The following is a 17,022-nucleotide window of genomic DNA, read 5'->3' as shown; positions in this document are numbered from 1 at the left end:
ATAACAGCTACATTTCCCCCTCAGCCCTCCTTTCTTGAGTGCCCACAGATAATTCCAACCCCCAGCTGCAAACTGCCAGTTCTCTGAACTTATCTCCTTAGGCTGGAAAATTGCAAATGGTGGGATTCTGCCATGGCAGTTTTATTTCACAGTTTCCTAAGAATCTTGAGGTCAGTGAGGATTTATGCATATGACTGGAGGCCAAAGAGAAAAAGAATAAAACTAGCATCTGTGCGGGACATTTGCTCATGCATTCCCTTGCTTAATCCTTGTAGCAGTCCTATAAGGGATTATTATTCCATTTTACAATCTTTTCTTGCTCTAACTTTGTCTTCTTTCCATAGTATCATGCTTATATAAATTATCTCTTGGGTTCCTTTTATTTCTCTCCTTACGGACCTGTTAAGTTCATCTGAGAGAGATGAAGTTTGAGCCAACCACCCTGTACCGCTCCCTCCACCTCCTGCCGCATCACTATGAAAAATGATGGCTATGGCAGTTGGTATCATGGAGGTCTGTGTCATGGAGTTAAATATCCCTGTCCTTGTGGTTTCTTAGAACTAGATGTGATTTAGGAGTAGGACAGTGTCAACTCAGAACTATAAGCAGCTTAGTGCAGCTTGGGCTTTTCAATAAGAAAGAAATCCTGGGCCCATCTTAGTTCTTATCAGAATTCCACAGAGGAACTCTAGGCTTACTTGAGGCCTCACAGCTATCATACCATTTGGAATCTAGAAGTCACTTTGGCTGAACTGTGTCATACACCTCTCCTCAGGGGAGGAACAGAGTATATGAGCAAATGCACACCAGGAGAGATGTTACACCCTTCCTTTGCTCCTGCTCAGACTTGTAGAACTTAAATGGGGAGAGTCTTCAAGACCACTTGTGGGATAGAGGCAGGATGGGCCCAGAGGTGTTTGTGTCCTCTTTCTTGGAGGCTGTTCTCTGAGTCGTGTATGACCTGTGATTAGCACCTGTAAAATGTATATCAGCTAACAAGATGTGCATTAGCAAGGCCATGAGGAGTTACTGCTTGGGGAAGCCAATTTGAATGACTTTTCTTCAGGTCACATTTGGTGAGCCATAAATCCAGCAGTGAGGAAGGGCTACATTTGTAACTGGAGGCCCAGAAGATGGGTCTGTTACTCTTCTAAAGTTTTATATCTCTGTCTATGTCTGTGTCTGTATCTAAATCAACATTGATAATGGGATACGGACATCGAAATCCGTATTATTACTTGGCTGCAGAGGTAGGCCTATGCTAAATGGCTTTTTTTTTTTTTTTTTTTCTGCCCATACTTTTTTTTCTTCTTTCTGCATATACTTTTCAGGTATAAGGATTTTTGGTGACTAAAGCTATAGATTGGAATCTTTGGTATTTCAGACAGAACGTTCCAGAAAAATTTCCCTTGTCATAATTTGAAACATAGTGGCCAAAAATCATGAGTTCACTCACAGGAGGACTTTAAGAGACAAAACAGATGAACATAAGCGATGGGAAACAAAAATAATATAAAAACAGAGAGGGTGACAAAACAGAAGAGACTCATAAATATGGAGAACAAACTGAGGGTTACTGGAGGGGTTGTGGGAGGGGGGATGGGCTAAATGGGTAAGGGGCATTAAGGAATCTACTCCTGAAATCATGGTTGCACTATATGCTAACTAATTTGGATGTAAATTTTAAAAAATAAAAAATTAAATTAAAAAAATAGTGTAAATATTACTTCATGGGGCATATTAGAACTACTTAAAATTGATTTTAAACCCTTAAAATTTTGATCTCCAAGATGTTTATTTATTTTTGAGAGAGAGAGCATGAGCAGGGGAGGGGCAGCGAGAGAGGGAGACACAGAATCCAAAGCAGGCTCCTGAGCCGAAGTCAGATGCTCAACCGACTGAGCCATCCAGGCGCCCCTCCAGGTTTATATTAAAATTTAATTTAATTAATTTTCCCAAGGCTGTCTACTACTCAATAATTAATTTCAGTTACTTAGAAATAATAAAAATAGATTTAATTAACATTTATATTATAAATGTATATTTTTATTAAATTATTATGTACAAATGGTTATGAAATTGACCAAGAATAAGACTTCTAATGAAAAAACAAATTTTATCTTTTGCTTTATCTTCTTGTTTTAACTTCTTTGTTCTGAGGCATGTCTTTTTAACAGCCACTGTTAACTCTTCAAATTGTTTCTAAATTTTCTTTAGAAAATTTCTTTCTTCCTTTTTTAGTTTTTTCATAGTTACCTTCATATCTCTGTATACTGGGCTTATCTTGCTAGTTCTGATTTATTAATCTTAGGCATTGCCTGTTAATTTTACCTGCTTTGTACATTTTTCCTTCCTCAAAATAGGTGTGTATCATTATTCTAATTCCATTATTAATTATGTTTATAATTGTAGGTAATAAGCCTATGCTTTTTTTTTTTTTTTTTTTTTTTTTTTTTTTTTTAGCAAGCATTGATGGGATCTTTTAACTACTTACCTGGTGAGAGAAGGAGATTAGTTAGTTTCCCTACTCTTTCTTGCCCCTGTATTCCCAAGATTTCACAGTGCTTCATCTACCTACAGGGCTGGATTTGTGTGTCTGTGTTGTGGGAGAGATTGCAGTATTAATATTTCTGCAATGACTCTTGTGGTTTGAAGAAATGTGTTCTTTAGCTCTGGGATATCCTCTTTAGTAGTGTTCTCTCCTCCATTTTCCTTGTTCTGTCTTAGTTGGACTCCTAGTAGTTAGATATTGGCCTTCCTGGATGGATCCTCTGTACCTCTGACCTTTTTTTCACGTATCTCCTGGCTTTTTGTTTCCCTCTTCCCTTACTTTTTGGAAGATTTTCTTGATTGATTTTCATACCTTTATGTATATATTTTTGCAACCATATATATTCTTTAAAAGTAATTGTAACTCTAAAATATTTCCCTTGTTCTGTTTTTCATAACATCCTGTTTATGTTCTGTGGATGCAGTATTTTCTCAAATCTCTGTATATACTAATAAGACTTTTTAAGTTTTCTAAATTATATTTCTTTTTAAAATTTTTTTAGGTGTCTGTTTTAGTTTTTGGCTTCCTCAACTGTCCATTTGTATTTAAGAAAGAGGATTTATTTTAGGGGCTCTTGGGTAGCTCGGTCAGTTGAGTGTCCAACTTTGGCTCAGGTCATGATCTCACGGCTTGTGAGTTCAAGCCCTGCATTGGGCTCTGTGCTGACAGCTCAGAGCCTGGAGCCTGCTTCGGATTCTGTGTCTCCCTCTCTCTCTGCCCCTAACCCACTAGTGTTCTCTCTTTCTCTGAAAAATGAATAAACATTTAAAACAAAAAAAAAGAAAGAGGATTTGTTTTAGAGTAAGAATGGTTATTCTGAAGGGCACTCTAATAAGACTTTGCTCTGCACTGGTTGCCCTGGTCTTTTCTGAATACCTCTTTGGCAAAGAGCCATGTGGTATAAATGCTTTGGCTTCTGGGTGTTTTGTCTGGGTGGTGGTAAACTTTCTGTGCATAGACTTTCCATAAACTCATCCCTTTTAGCCTGCATCTTACTTGGGACAGCTTCCAGTGTATGGAGCTTCTTCACAGTTTTGCAGGGAATATCTTTTCCTTTTTGACTACATGCCTCTCTGCACATATTTTACACTGTGATTTCTGAATGGTGTGAATAGTATCAGGCTCTAATACTCTATCTCCTCTTCTTGTTCTGGAAAGTTTTTGGTCTCTTATCTCTGTTGGTCTTCTACCAGTTCTTTCAATTGATGTGGCCTTACATTGTCTTCAAAAGTAATTTTTTTAGGGGCGCCTGGGTGGCTCAGTAGGTTGAGCGTCCAACTTCAGCTCAGGTCATGATCTCACACTCCGTGAGTTTGAGCCCCACATCAGACTCTGTGCTGACAGCTTAGAGCCTGGAGCCTGCTTCGGATTCTGTGTCTCCCTCTCTCTCTGCCCCTCCCCTGCTCACACTCTGTCTCTCTCTCTCTCAAAAATAAATATTAAAAAAAAAGTAATTTTTTTAAGTCTATCATTTCAAAAGTATCTAGGAAGAGAGAGGTATAAACTCATTTGCTGAATCATATTATAAATTGAATTGGTGGCCTTCTTAAATTATTTTAAATTTAGATACTTCTTTAATTCAGAGAATTTCTCCATTAATATGAATTGGCAAAATTTTACTGTATCTTGGATCTGGTGTCTACATAGATATAAGAGAGTAGGCACCACTTATGAAATCAGACACTGGTACATGTGTTTGGAATGATGTGGCTGCAGGAACCTACTGAAATTCCTCCTCAACTTGGCTTAGGGGCATTTAGTAAAATCACTTTGGGTCATTGCCTGTTTGGCACGAAGGAAGTGAGGTGTTTGTTTACTTCTGTCAAAATCTACCATTGGTCTTTCCCATTTATCTTCCTACTAGCCAGCATAGCTTGCTGATGGTATTGTTCTTTTCTGTTTCTAGTCATGTGAGATAAGGTCACAAATTATTTTATATACATCCACCTGTGTGCTTTGGACAGCATAACCTTTTGTCTGTTGTTTTATATTGTGTGTGTGCATATACGTGCATTTAAGACACAGAGAAAGACGGGGCACCTGGGTGGCTCAGTCGGTTGAGCGTCCGACTTCGGCTCAGGTCACGATCTCGCGGTCTGTGAGTTCGAGCCCCGCGTCGGGCTCTGGGCTGACGGCTCAGAGCCTGGAGCCTGCTTCCGATTCTGTGTCTCCCTCTCTCTCTGCCCCTCCCCTGTTCATGCTCTGTCTCTCTCTGTCTCAAAAATAAATAAATGTTAAAAAAAAATTTAAAGACAGAGAAAGAGCTAGTATAGAATCACAAATACTGTATATAATCACAGGGACCACAGATTCCTTGATGTACTTTATGGGGACTATACTGTTTAGTAACTGTTCCAGTCCTTGTTTGTGTCGGCATGTTTCCTCAGCTGAGCAGAGACTTTTTAAATGTCTTTTTAGAATGTGTGTGTGCAGAGAGATAGAGACTGGTTCTTTACATTTAAAAAAAAAAATCTTTATTTATTTATTTATTTATTTATTTATTTATTTATTTATGAGAGAGAGAGAGAGAGAGAGAGAGAGAGGGAGAGAGAAAGAGAGAAAGACAGCACGAGCTGGGGAGGGGCAGAGAGAGATGGAGAATGTGAAGCAGGCTCCAGGCTCTGAACTGTCAGCACAGAGCTGGATGTGGGGCTCGAACTCATGAACTGCAAGATCATGACATGAGCCGAAGTTGGATGCTCAACCAACTGAGCCACCCAGGTGCCCCAAGAATGATTCTTTTTAAATTAACTACTTTTTAAAGATCATAATAAAAATTAAGTATCTAGTGCCATATCATTATATTGGGAGTCACTATGATTAGAGCATTTTGCTTTCGATGGTTGAAATTGGAAAATAATTAGAAGAGATGAACCTTGTGTACTTGGCATTGAGATGTGTAAGACCTTACATTCATCTTTGGGAAAAACCCACAGAGTAGTCCGAAAATTCAAAAACAGAGAATGGGATCAGAGAAGTTGTGGTTGGATAGGTTATCAAGGAGCAGGTGGACAGCAGAGATCTCAGAAGGGTAGAGAATGATCTTTCCAAGAAGAGACTGGCGTTGGTAAGGATTTATTGGCATAGGTGTTTGCTGTGCTGTGGTTTGGCTTCCGCACACTCCCAGTCTCTCCCTCAGATGTCTTCTGCGTTACCTTTGTCCCATACATTAGGGATGACTTCAGCTTTGGGCTTGCACTTTTGTCACATACTTTGATACTTATCTGGATCTTTTGATATCTTCTTCCTTCCTCTAAATTTGTTTCATTTTCCAGGCCAGTCACATTCTTTGAGTTATTTTAGTTCCTGAAAACTTTACTCTTTCCTTTCCCCAAGGTCTGGACACCCTCGCTTATTTGTCCTCCCATTCTCACCTCCTGATCCTTCCTTCACAGGGGGTTTCTCTTTTCACCCCTTCATTCCTTCTCACGTCTGTTCCCACTGCTGACTAATAGGCTGTTAGCCAGTTTGGCAGAGTCTTTCCACTCTGTTAGTTCTGGGCCAGCTACAAACTTATTCCTTATTTACTCTAAGGCTTTCCAAGTCTGAAGGCTCTTGGAGTGTGTACACAGCATCTCCCTTCATAGGAAATGGACTTTGAACAGTAGTGTTTATACTAGTAACTCCAAATGGAAGTAAAATGATACCCAGTTGGTATTATCCATTCATTCACAAATATTTATTAAGTGCCACTTAGTGCCAAGCTCTGAGGCTAAAACTGTGAATAAGACAAACTTAGGGCTTTGACTCCAGGCTCTTGGGGTTTGTTTTGTATTAAATCATGAACAAACGAAGGAAACAATCAGCAAAACTAAAAGGCAGCCGACGGAATGGAAGAAAATATTTGCAAACGACATGCCAGATAAAGGGTTAGTATCCAAAATCTGTAAAGAACTTATTGAACTCAACACCCAAAAAACAAAGAATCCAGTGAAGAAATGGGCAAAAGACATGAATAGACACTTCTCCAAGGAAGACATCCAGATGGCCAACCGACACATGAAAAAATGCTCAACATCACTCATCATCAGGGAAATAAAATCAAAACCACAATGAGATACCACCTCACACCTATCAGAATGGCTAACATTAACAACTCAGGCAACAACAGATGTTGGCGAGGATGTGGAGAAAGAGAATCTCTTTTGCATCGTTGGTGGGAATGCAAACTGGTGCAGCCACTCTGGAAAACAGTATGGAGGTTCCTCAAAAAGCTAAATATAGAACTACCCTATGACCCAGCAATTGCACTACTAGGCATTTATCCAAGAGATACAGGTATGCTGTTTCAAAGGGACACATGCACCCCAATGTTTATAGCAGCACTATCAACAATAGCCAAAGAATGGAAAGAGCCCAAATGTCCATCGAATTGATGGATGAATGGATAAAGAAGATGTGATGTGTATATATGGTGTGTATACACACACACACACACACACACACACACACACACACACACACACAATGGAGTATTACTCAGCAATCAAAAAGAATGAAATCGTGCTATTTGCAACTACGTGGATGGAACTGGAGTGTATTATGTTAAGTGAAATTAGAGAAAGACAAAAATCATATGACTTCACTCATATGAGGACTTTAAGAGACAAAACAGATGAACATAAGAGAAGGGAAACAAAAATCATATAAAAACAGGGAGGGGGACAAAGCATTAGAGACTCATAAATATGGAGAACAAACTGAGGGTTACTGGAGGGATTGTGGGAGGGAGGATGGGCTAAATGGGTAAGGGGCATTAAGGAATCTACTCCTGAAATCATTGTTGCACTATATGCTAACTAATTTGGATGCAAATTAAAAAAAAATAAAATTAAGTATAAAAACAATCATGAACAAACAACAAAAATTTTCTAAACAGAACAATTAAAAATCAAATAAGCAAAAAAATACAAGCTGATATTCTGTTAGTTATGAAATTCCTTCAAAGAGCTCCTTTGATGGTATTTTTAAGTTTCCTTCATCTAATATTTACATGTTAAATATTTCTATATTTGGAGGTCAGGAGTAACAATGGGTTAGAGGTCTTAATGACATGTTTATTTTATTATTATTTTTGGTAGGGGCAGCTGTTGAGATTTTGTTGCAATGGAGGACTAGGCAACTGGTATGACAATATCTAAGTTTCTCTTTTAGCGATTCTTTCTAGACTTTCTCCAACTCATTGCTAGTATCCCAGGTGATTTATTCTCCTTGTCCGCTTATATTCCTGCTTTTAGTGGTTGAAATGGAAAGAGATTGCAGTTGGAGTAACTTGAAATATGGTAGAAAACCAATATGGAAATAATGGAGAGTTGACTGTATGTACATTGTGGAATTTTACAAATACTTGGCTGTGATTGTGAGGTGGGACATTGAGAAGCATGTGACATTGTTGTTTTTATAATTACATTGCTATTGCTTTTAGCATCCTTTCTCCTTTGTCACAGAGGTGTGGTTTTGGGCTACTATTTAATCACAGTGGCAAACATTATAGCTGAGTTCAATTCCCTTCTCTCCCTTTTTTTCTTTATGAAAACGAAAAAATAAAGAAATGTGTACTCCATCTCTGGGAATAACCAAATTGGAAACCAAGAATGTTTCTGCCTTAAATATTCTTAAGAACATTATATTGTATATAATTGGCATGGAAATAGAATAGATTCTTTTTGGTTATATGTTAAAGTTTCTCTTTATTAGAAATGGTGAAGTTTGCGTGTTTATTTATGTAAATAACATAGAGAGACCAATTTTTTTTTTTCTCGGAGGCAGAGGGCTTGGTATTAAGAGATCCAGATTTAAATTACAGTTTTACTACTTGCTGTGTGACCATGAACTTAACCTCCTTGAAGTTCATTTTGTTTATGTGTAAAGTTAGAAGAATACTAACTTCAAGGTGCTTATATGAGCATTAAGTAAGATAATGTAAGTTAAAGTACTTAGTCCTTAAAAGGATTAGTTGCCCCTTAGTCTTAGATGTAGACAGTTTCTAGTAGGGTTGTTAATGTCAACAATGGGTGGGTGGTGGGGGGGGGTGGTGGAGAATATCAGTGAGTCAGTGGAATACAGAACACATTAGCATGCATTCTTCCAAAACTACATTTATTATTAGTTTTATGGTCTCAAACAGTGCAAATCAGACCCATACCTCTGAATTTTCTGACATGGACACCCAGATTCCCTGATGTCTGTTTTATGTAAGTTACCTTAGTTGTTTTTCATGCTAAAATCAGTCTTTAATTGTTAAGGATAAAAAATCCAGTTTATTTCATACCCCAGGTGATCTTTGTTTTAGCTTGTTCTGAGGCTCTCTGTTGCCTCATTGTAAAGGTATGAGGTGAGGGGGGTGATGTGTTAATTGCATTACATACATTTTTACATTTTTATCTAATACGTACACATTTAAATATCTTCCTTCTATGCAGTACATTCTCCTCACCCTTTTTATTGTATCTAATAGATATCATTGCAAAGGACTTTATGAATTGCTACATGTGTGCTAAAGAAGAACAACGATTTTCAAACTTAGTACAGAGTGCAGTTAATTTTTATAGAAGACAGTATGTACCTGCCAAGTGTGTACTTTCAAAATTAAATTGTTTTTAATTGTGTGAAACTGCCTAAAAATGTGATTCTCCAAAGTTTTCTTTTTCTTAGGGCCAGGAAACAGTGATATGGAAATTAATTATGATTATGCACCTGAGGCTGATTCTTCTTCTTTTGTAGAAATCAAACGTAAAAAAACAAAACAAAACAAAAACAAAGTTTCTTTGGACCAAGAGCACTTATATAACATTTGTTTGCCCTGGAATTTTTTTTTTTTTGTTTGTTTCTTTAAAAAAAATTTTTAATGTTTATTTTTGAGAGAGAGACAGAGACAGTGTGTGTGTGTGTGGGGGGGGGGGGATAGGGGAGGGACAGAGAGAGAGAGGGAAACACAGAATCCAAAGCAGGCTCCAGATTCTGAGCTGTCAGCACAGAGCCCAATGCAGGGCTCAGACCCACGAACTGTGAGATCATGACCTGAGCCAAAGTCGGATGGTAACGACTGAGCCACGCAGACACCCCTGTATGCCCTGGATTTTGATGGAAAGGGCTGACTGTGGTTACTTTTGAGTGAATGAATCCCCCATCTGTTCAGGAAGTGGCATACTTCAGGGTCCTCGTGCATTTCACCTTTTTGGTATAAGTTAACATTTTCTTCTACTACCTCCACTCACTTAGAATTGCAATATAATGAATTTACATTATGGGCCCAAACTATAAGTAGAAAGCATTGATTTATCCTGATAATGTGTCTTATTGAATGTCAGGTGCAAAATACCTACAATAGGACGTTGTTAGGGATCAGTTGCATAACAGCTTCCCGGGTTTGCTAAAATAACATGAACAGATTTCTGATTCCAGACATAATCAGGTTTGTAATCTCTTTTGGCTCTTGTCCTTGTCTTGGATTTGGGTGATATGTTTCTGGAAAAGGCTGATTAAGCAATGAGGTTCCCAAACAAATTTATTTATTTGATTGTGTAGGTGAGGACTTAGAGGAAAAGCCAAGTAAGACACTCTCTCTGTGTTTCTGAGGCAAGGTTGCTAACTGAATGATTTGCTTGAGATACAGTAGTTTAGAGCAGTGGCTTGGAGGAGGGCGAGGTTATCAGGACTACCCCTGTGCCTAACTCAATTTATATGTGCTTCTTTTAATTCAGATCCTGAGACACACCATTCTGTTAAGATAACTGGTTTATTTAGAGCAGTGGTTCTCAAACTCTAGCATGTCTCCAAATTACTTTAAACGTTTGTTAGAACTGCGTCACCTGGCTCCAAACCCGGAGTTGTGATTATATAGTAGTCCCTCTTATTTGCAGGACATACGTTCCACGATTCCCAGTGGATGCCTTGAACCCTGTATATATTATGTTTTTTCCTATACACAGACTTATGATAAAGTTTAATTTATAAATTAAGCACAGTAAGAGATTAACAACAATAACCAATAATAAAATAAACAATTATAACAATTACTATAATAAAAGTCTGTGTATGTGGTCTTTGTCAAAATATCTTATTGTACTGTACTCACTCTTTTTATGTGAGATGATAAAATGCCTATGTGATGAGAAGAAGTGGGGTGAATGACGTAGGCACTATGATGTAGTGTTAGGCTGCTATTGACCTTCTGATGGTTCATCAGGAGGATCACCTGCTTTGGGACTACAATTGACCACAGGTAACTGACACAGCAGAGTAAGGGGGACTACTGTAGTTGGTCTAGGGTAAGTCCCAAGAAGTTGCATTTCTAACAAGTGCTCAGGTAATGCTAATGTTGTTGGTCTGGGCACCGCACTTTGGGGACCACTGCCTTGGGAAGCATTTGTTTTGGTTTCAAGGTGTTTGGGCGTAGGGGTGGGGAGTTTGCTAGGGAGGGGGTGGGGAAACAGTGAAGTATGTTTATCATCTTGCTCAGGGTTTACCTAGAAATGTTGACTTCCGTATTCTTTGATTGTATTACAAAGTTACACATCAGAGAAGCTGTTACCTTTATTAATGAGAATCAGATAAAGATAGGAAGAACAGTAGATTTGATTGTTTCTTAGCATTGACCTGTTTTTCCCCATCTGGTTCCTGCATCTTCCTTGGATCCCCCCGCTTCATCTAATACAAATATAGCCGTACTATCATGAGAGAAATGATAGACGGTATGTGAGGTTTCTTGGAAAAGTTGTGACATCAGTCAAGATTATCATTGTAATAAAAACTCTTTATTCATTTGGCTTTTACCTATTTAGATTTTGCAACAGTTAGGACAGTGCTTGGGTTAAAATGTACCTTTGCAGCATTTATAGTTTCCAAAGCAAATCAATGAATTTAGGATATTTCCCAGAAAGTTTAAATCACTTAATGAAACTTCTTTCAAATTATTTTAGTACCGTGGGCACCTGGTTGGCTTGGTTGGGTGTCCATCTTTGGCTCTGGTTATGAGCTCACGGTTCGTGGGTTTGAGCCCCGTGTCGGGCTCTGTGTTGACAGGTGAGAGCCTGGTACCTGCTTCAGATTCTGGGTCTCCCTCTCTTTCTGCCCCTGCCCTGCTTGCATTCTGTGTGTGTGTGTGTCTCTCTCTCTCAAGAACAAATAAAACATTAAAAAAAATTATTTCAGTACTGCCACTTACATCAGTTGATTTGATAATTTGAAATCAATCTTGGGGTGCCTGGGTGGCTCAGTCAGTTAAGTGTCCGACTCTTGATTTTGGCTCAGGTAGTGATCTCATGGTTCATGGGACTGAGCCCCATGTCAGGCTCTGAGCTGATCGCTGGGAGCCCGCTTGGGATTCTCTGTCTCCTCTCTCTGCTCCCCTTCTCTCTAGCGCCAGCAGCTTTCTCTCAGAATAAATAAACATAAAAAAAAAAAAAAAAAAGAAAGAAATCAGCCTCATCTCTTTATTTGCATAAACTACTTTTAATTTATGATTAGAATTGCTAAGGCTTCCTTGCTTTAGGAATATATTGTTCAGATTTCTTCACTCATTCAGGTAGAATTTCCAACCGGTTAGTCCAAAAAACTGCTTTTGCTTTTAATGTAAAGTGTAAAATTATAGCTACATTCCCTATTACTTTTAAGCCCATCATTATTTGGGAGCATTCACATTTGTACCTGGTGTCTTTTATTTTGAGTGCACATTGGAAACCTGGTGTGCAGTTCAAAGAAGAAAATGCGGCCTCCAATAAGGTTCTTTTAATTTTGCTCATAAAGCAGTTTTTCAGATGTTACTTTCCTTCGAAAAATGCCCTGGGCTCAAATTTTCCTAGAATAAAATGTCCTACCAGGTAAAGGGTTTAAGAGATCTAGGCCGTGCTTACTCAATGAAATGCAGCAGAGTGGAAAACACCCTGTCTTGCCAGCTCAAGAAAATTCTGATTTTTCTGATTTAGTAGTTAAAGACCATTATGATATTTAGAGCTGCTTTTTATATAGACATCAGATTATTAGAAGTAGATTTTAGTCTGTTATAAAATTATGTGTTGAAGTTTCTATCTGAAGGAATTAAAGTCTGTAATCTAAAAAATAATTTGGTAGTGAATGTGAAGCTGAATTCAAACTTTGGGGCTTGTTTTTCAACCCTTGTCCTTTTGATGTGAAGACCAGCCTGAGTCAGATCATTGAGGATTAATGATGAATGCATTACTCAGCACCCTGCAGGGGTTGGGTCAAACACCGTGGCTTTGAAAAGTTACTCTTTTGCTTAGTAAGCCTAGAAATTTCAAGTCCAACTGCAGAATGAACAGAATGTTATTCTTTTGGTTAACATAGTCTACTTAAAGATGGGCTATCACTCTTCTAGATGTCCCTCCTCTCTTCTTGTATGATGGTGTCTAAAGCCATTGGCTATGACCTACAGCCACTGTATTGCCAGGGAGCTTGGTTCCCACGAAGTATTCCTGATGAAATCCATTCCTTAACGTGAATAAGAAGGTTGGCATGTTAAGGGGAAGGAAAGGATATGCTTATGGGAGTGCAAGAAGTAAGGGGCCTGTGACAACACCACTTTGAGGTGAAGAATGGGAATTCTGGATCAGATACCCACTAAGGAGAAATCTTCTTGGTGAAAGTGTTAGCTGGAGAAGGGACCACAGATGGGTTTTTTGATTTATCCGAGTGAGCGGTACCCTAGGAAGGACTGCAGATGCCTGGGGAAAGGAGGTCCAGTCCTGTAATCTGGGGCCAGCTCTGCTGACCTGAGGACAGAGGCCATGTCCTCTGTGGGAACATGGAAAGGATACCATGTGGATTAGGATGTGTGTAAAGGGCAGTGACAAAAGGCAAATCAAACCAGGAGTAAATTTTTTTTATGCTTATCATTTTAGATGTTTCTTTCAAAGTTTAACTCATCTTGAACTAGAGCGAGGCGGTAAGACGTAAAAATGGTATTTGGGTTTTTACATACTTTTCTTTTAACTGTCTTTGGGCTCCAACCTGGACTCTGGAAAACTCTTCAGGGGGACCCCAGGGGAGCTGAAGCATCATTGCCATTCCCATCATCATCTACAAGTGTTTATGAAGTATATAACCAAAGTCTCTGTGGTTTTGAAAAGAAGACTTTAATTAGGGTTCACTTTTGTTTTTTTCAGGTAGCCCAGCCATGACCCATAGGAATCTGACTTCCTCCAGTCTGAATGACATTTCCGATAAACCAGAGAAGGACCAGGTAAGCAAAGACATCTTACTCCAGAAATGTAAGATTAAATATGTATCTAGAAGATGCTGGAATGAGATTAGAAATGATGGTTCCCAGCTTAAAATGAACTGAGATGTGCGGATGGGGTTTTTTTTGCACTTCCTCTGAGGGAAGGGGAAGCAGTATGTGGAGGGATTTGAAGCTCGAAGATAAGAATTAGTCTTGACTCCAGCCCTTACAGATGTGTTCTCTGGGGCAATTTAAGTTTTGAAGCTATAGTTGTCTTTAAAATAGTCTTGAAGCTATAGTTGTCTTTAAAGCTATAGGCGTTAAAATAGTAATAATAATTCCTGCCGCAGGGTTATTGTGAGGATTAACAGGTATTATTTAGGAAAAAGTGCACTGATAAACTAAAGGTCTAAGAAATGCTGGCCACGATTAACTTTAGGGAGATTCTTCAGGCAAAGGTAATGATAACCTTGTTAGCTGTTTATGTTGTCTGCGAAAACATAGTAAGTAGCCTATTTGACATGGAGAGCAATTCGGTTTTGAATCTTGATTTACTTTCTTTGAAAAAAGAATATGGTAGAATCTGGGCCATTGTTCCCAGTTGGGTGGGTATCTGGACACAGAGAATGGCCAGTAGGTGTAATTTTGCACTTTACATTAAAAAACAAAACCAGTTATTTGGACTAACTGGGTGCAATTTCCACCTGAACAAATAAATCTGAATTATACATTCTAAGGTGAGGGAGACTTATTTATGACGACGTGCCTCTTCACTGGCAGCACTTAACAGTTGTGACAAAGGTTTATAAGCTTTAGTGAATTCTAAAAGGCACGGGAAAGGTAAATTTGTGCTCCTTCTTGTGAAGTGGCTTTTGGATTCTTTCTTCCTTCCCTTCCCCAGCAGCACCCTATTAGGGCCTTCATCATCTCAGACTGGATTGCTAGAAAAGCTTTGGAACTAATCCCTTGTCTGTTTTCTCCCATGTCAATAATCCACTTTTCATATTATTGCCCTCATATTTCTCTCCTGGATCAAAAGCTTATAATGGCTTCCCATCAGGTTAAGTTCAGAATTCCCTTCCTGACTTTCAAGATTCTCTGAAGTCTAATGTTGTCCTTCTGATTTTAATTTGTGTTCCTCAGAAGAGGAACTATCTGCTTCTCTCAGGCTTAATTACCTCCCTATTACATTGAGATTGATTCTTGACTCCTAGAGCTGCTCCCCTTTCATAAGCTAATGTAGATCACTCTCCTCCCTTGCATTTGCCTACCCCTTGAAGTGAGCAGAAGGTCATTTAAATGTTGGATACATTGGGAAGTACGAACCTGTAGCAGAAAAGCTCAGTCCACTAGGACTTAGCATTGCCCTCAACACTACTCGGCACATTTTGGCTCCATTCAATATTTACCAGTAATGTTCTGTTTATGTGTTTTGCCAGGGGTCTTGATACTGGATAAGGCAGACTTAGGAATATCTGCTTGGCAGACTTTTTTGGAAAAAGCTTCTTTTATTACAGACAGTTCTTGTCTTGCCAGGAATTTGCCAATAAGCAGCTGGTAAATGCTGGCTAAGAGAAATTTCTTACCTTCTTGAGAGTGTCTTCAGATCTGGGCATATGCAGAGGAAATTTGATGGCTTAAGATGCATATTACATAAGCTTTTGATGCCAGTGTTAGATGAAATATGTTGGAACATAATGATTTGGGGGTGTTGATTTTGCTGTAAAACCTGTGGGATTGTGGTCCTTGAAACCAGAATCTTTGATGCTTATCGTGAACATCTCATATTCATCGAGGTACGTACGTACTAAGATGAAACCAGGAAGATTTCATTCAGGAGTTTTGTTCCTTTTGTTTTCAAAGTCAGAAAGTGATGGTTGATGAGTATGTCATTTTAAGAGCAACTGTCCATCTACGTTGTATCTATTACAGTAACTGCAGCCAATCCAGTGAGCTTCCCACAAAGAGGAAGGAACTCCGTTCTTTGCTTCCCACCAAAGAGTTTGAAGGGAAGTTTTGTAACTGACCCATGATCTCTTCTACAACCCAAGGCAGAGTAGGAATTCAAATTAATATTTTCAGTTTCTGTTCTTACTATTTTAGTAACTTCAAATACAAAGCTTCTGGATCATTTTAGGATGAGAAGAAGAAAATGGGTTTGTAAAGAAGATGAAACTACGGCCAAAAAAACAAAATAAACTCCGGCTTTTATTTTTTAACCTTTTTTCCCCCTCTGTTTGGGTAGGAAAAAGTTGCCAGGCTCAAATTTGTTTTGAAAAAGCTTTTATAATTAATTAGCCAATGTCCTGGAAATGATCTTGGCAGTAAAGTCAAACTTGTTCTGTATGCTTTTCCAAGTTGGCCCAAAAAACTTCCATCCGACTGGAACTGAAGTTTCTGATTGACTGATTATTCTGCTTGGCTATAATTTGAACAGTTGCAATGGTGCCTCTTGACTTCCTGGAGCTATATAACTTCCCAGTAGCACAAGAACTATGGGTTTAATGTTCAGAGTTATGAAGAGGAGCAGAATTTCTTTGACAGCAACATGGTGACAAAATTTGAGGGCATATTTTTTATGAGATTCTGTTTTGGGAAAACAGAAGAAACAAATCTGTGGACTGCACTTTTTCTCTCTGGCTCTGCCAAGCCTATGTACTTAGGATTTCAGTAGCGGCTGCCTTATTGAGAAATAGCTCAAAATAGTTAACAGCAGAAGAGCATAGCCAACATTTAGGTGATTCAGAGCCTCAACTTGGATGTTATATTTATTAAGCAGAAAAGCACCTGGGGAGAAGTAGATAAGAAAACACATCTGGAGCTCATCTACTTGTAAATCTATATATATAATCTCTTCTATTTTGTTGCTATGGAGGATTTTTTTTCTTTATTATCCAGTTACCTTCACCATTTACCTTAGATTGATTGTTTTTCTATCTCCTTTTATTCCTTTTCTGTTTAAAAAGAAAAAAAAAAAACTTACAAGTGCAATGGGTACTTGCCAAATGCAGTGGCTTAGTTCTGATTTGCATTTGAGTATGGAATCAGCTGTGAGGATAAAAATCTTTCTCCTCATTTTACTTCTTAGCTCTAACTGTGGTGGAAGGACTTTGCTAAGTGGTACAATGACTTTAAAAGGGCTTGACTTGTTTTCAGGTTCACCAGTAATGCAATAACCTGTCACAATTACACGATCCACCTTCAGTGAAATTGCAGTCCGTAGACTACTGTGGACGCAGGAGATGTGGAAAATACCTTGCAGGTTCTCAGGGAGACACTGCTCTACATAACG

The 17,022-nt window shown here is 38.6% G+C and overlaps 1 protein-coding gene across 8 annotated transcripts in view; it reads left to right on the top strand.

Annotated features, from left to right (window-relative positions):
* Window positions 1–17,022, top strand: part of SLC4A4 (solute carrier family 4 member 4) — a 354,218-nt gene that overhangs the window by 188,001 nt on the left and 149,195 nt on the right. For all 8 annotated transcript variants that reach the window (XM_086704881.1, XM_086704885.1, XM_086704880.1 and 5 more), the window contains one exon: window positions 13,675–13,751. In XM_086704881.1, coding sequence (XP_086561007.1) covers window positions 13,675–13,751 — 77 coding nt within the window. The remainder of the gene's footprint in view (window positions 1–13,674; window positions 13,752–17,022) is intronic.

This window comes from Puma concolor, chromosome B1, assembly GCF_028749965.1.
Source record: "Puma concolor isolate L17-30 chromosome B1, mPumCon1.1.hap2, whole genome shotgun sequence".
NCBI lineage: Eukaryota > Metazoa > Chordata > Mammalia > Carnivora > Felidae > Puma > Puma concolor.
Note: the sequence above shows the minus strand (reverse complement) of the source record. Positions and strands in the feature narration are given on the sequence as shown.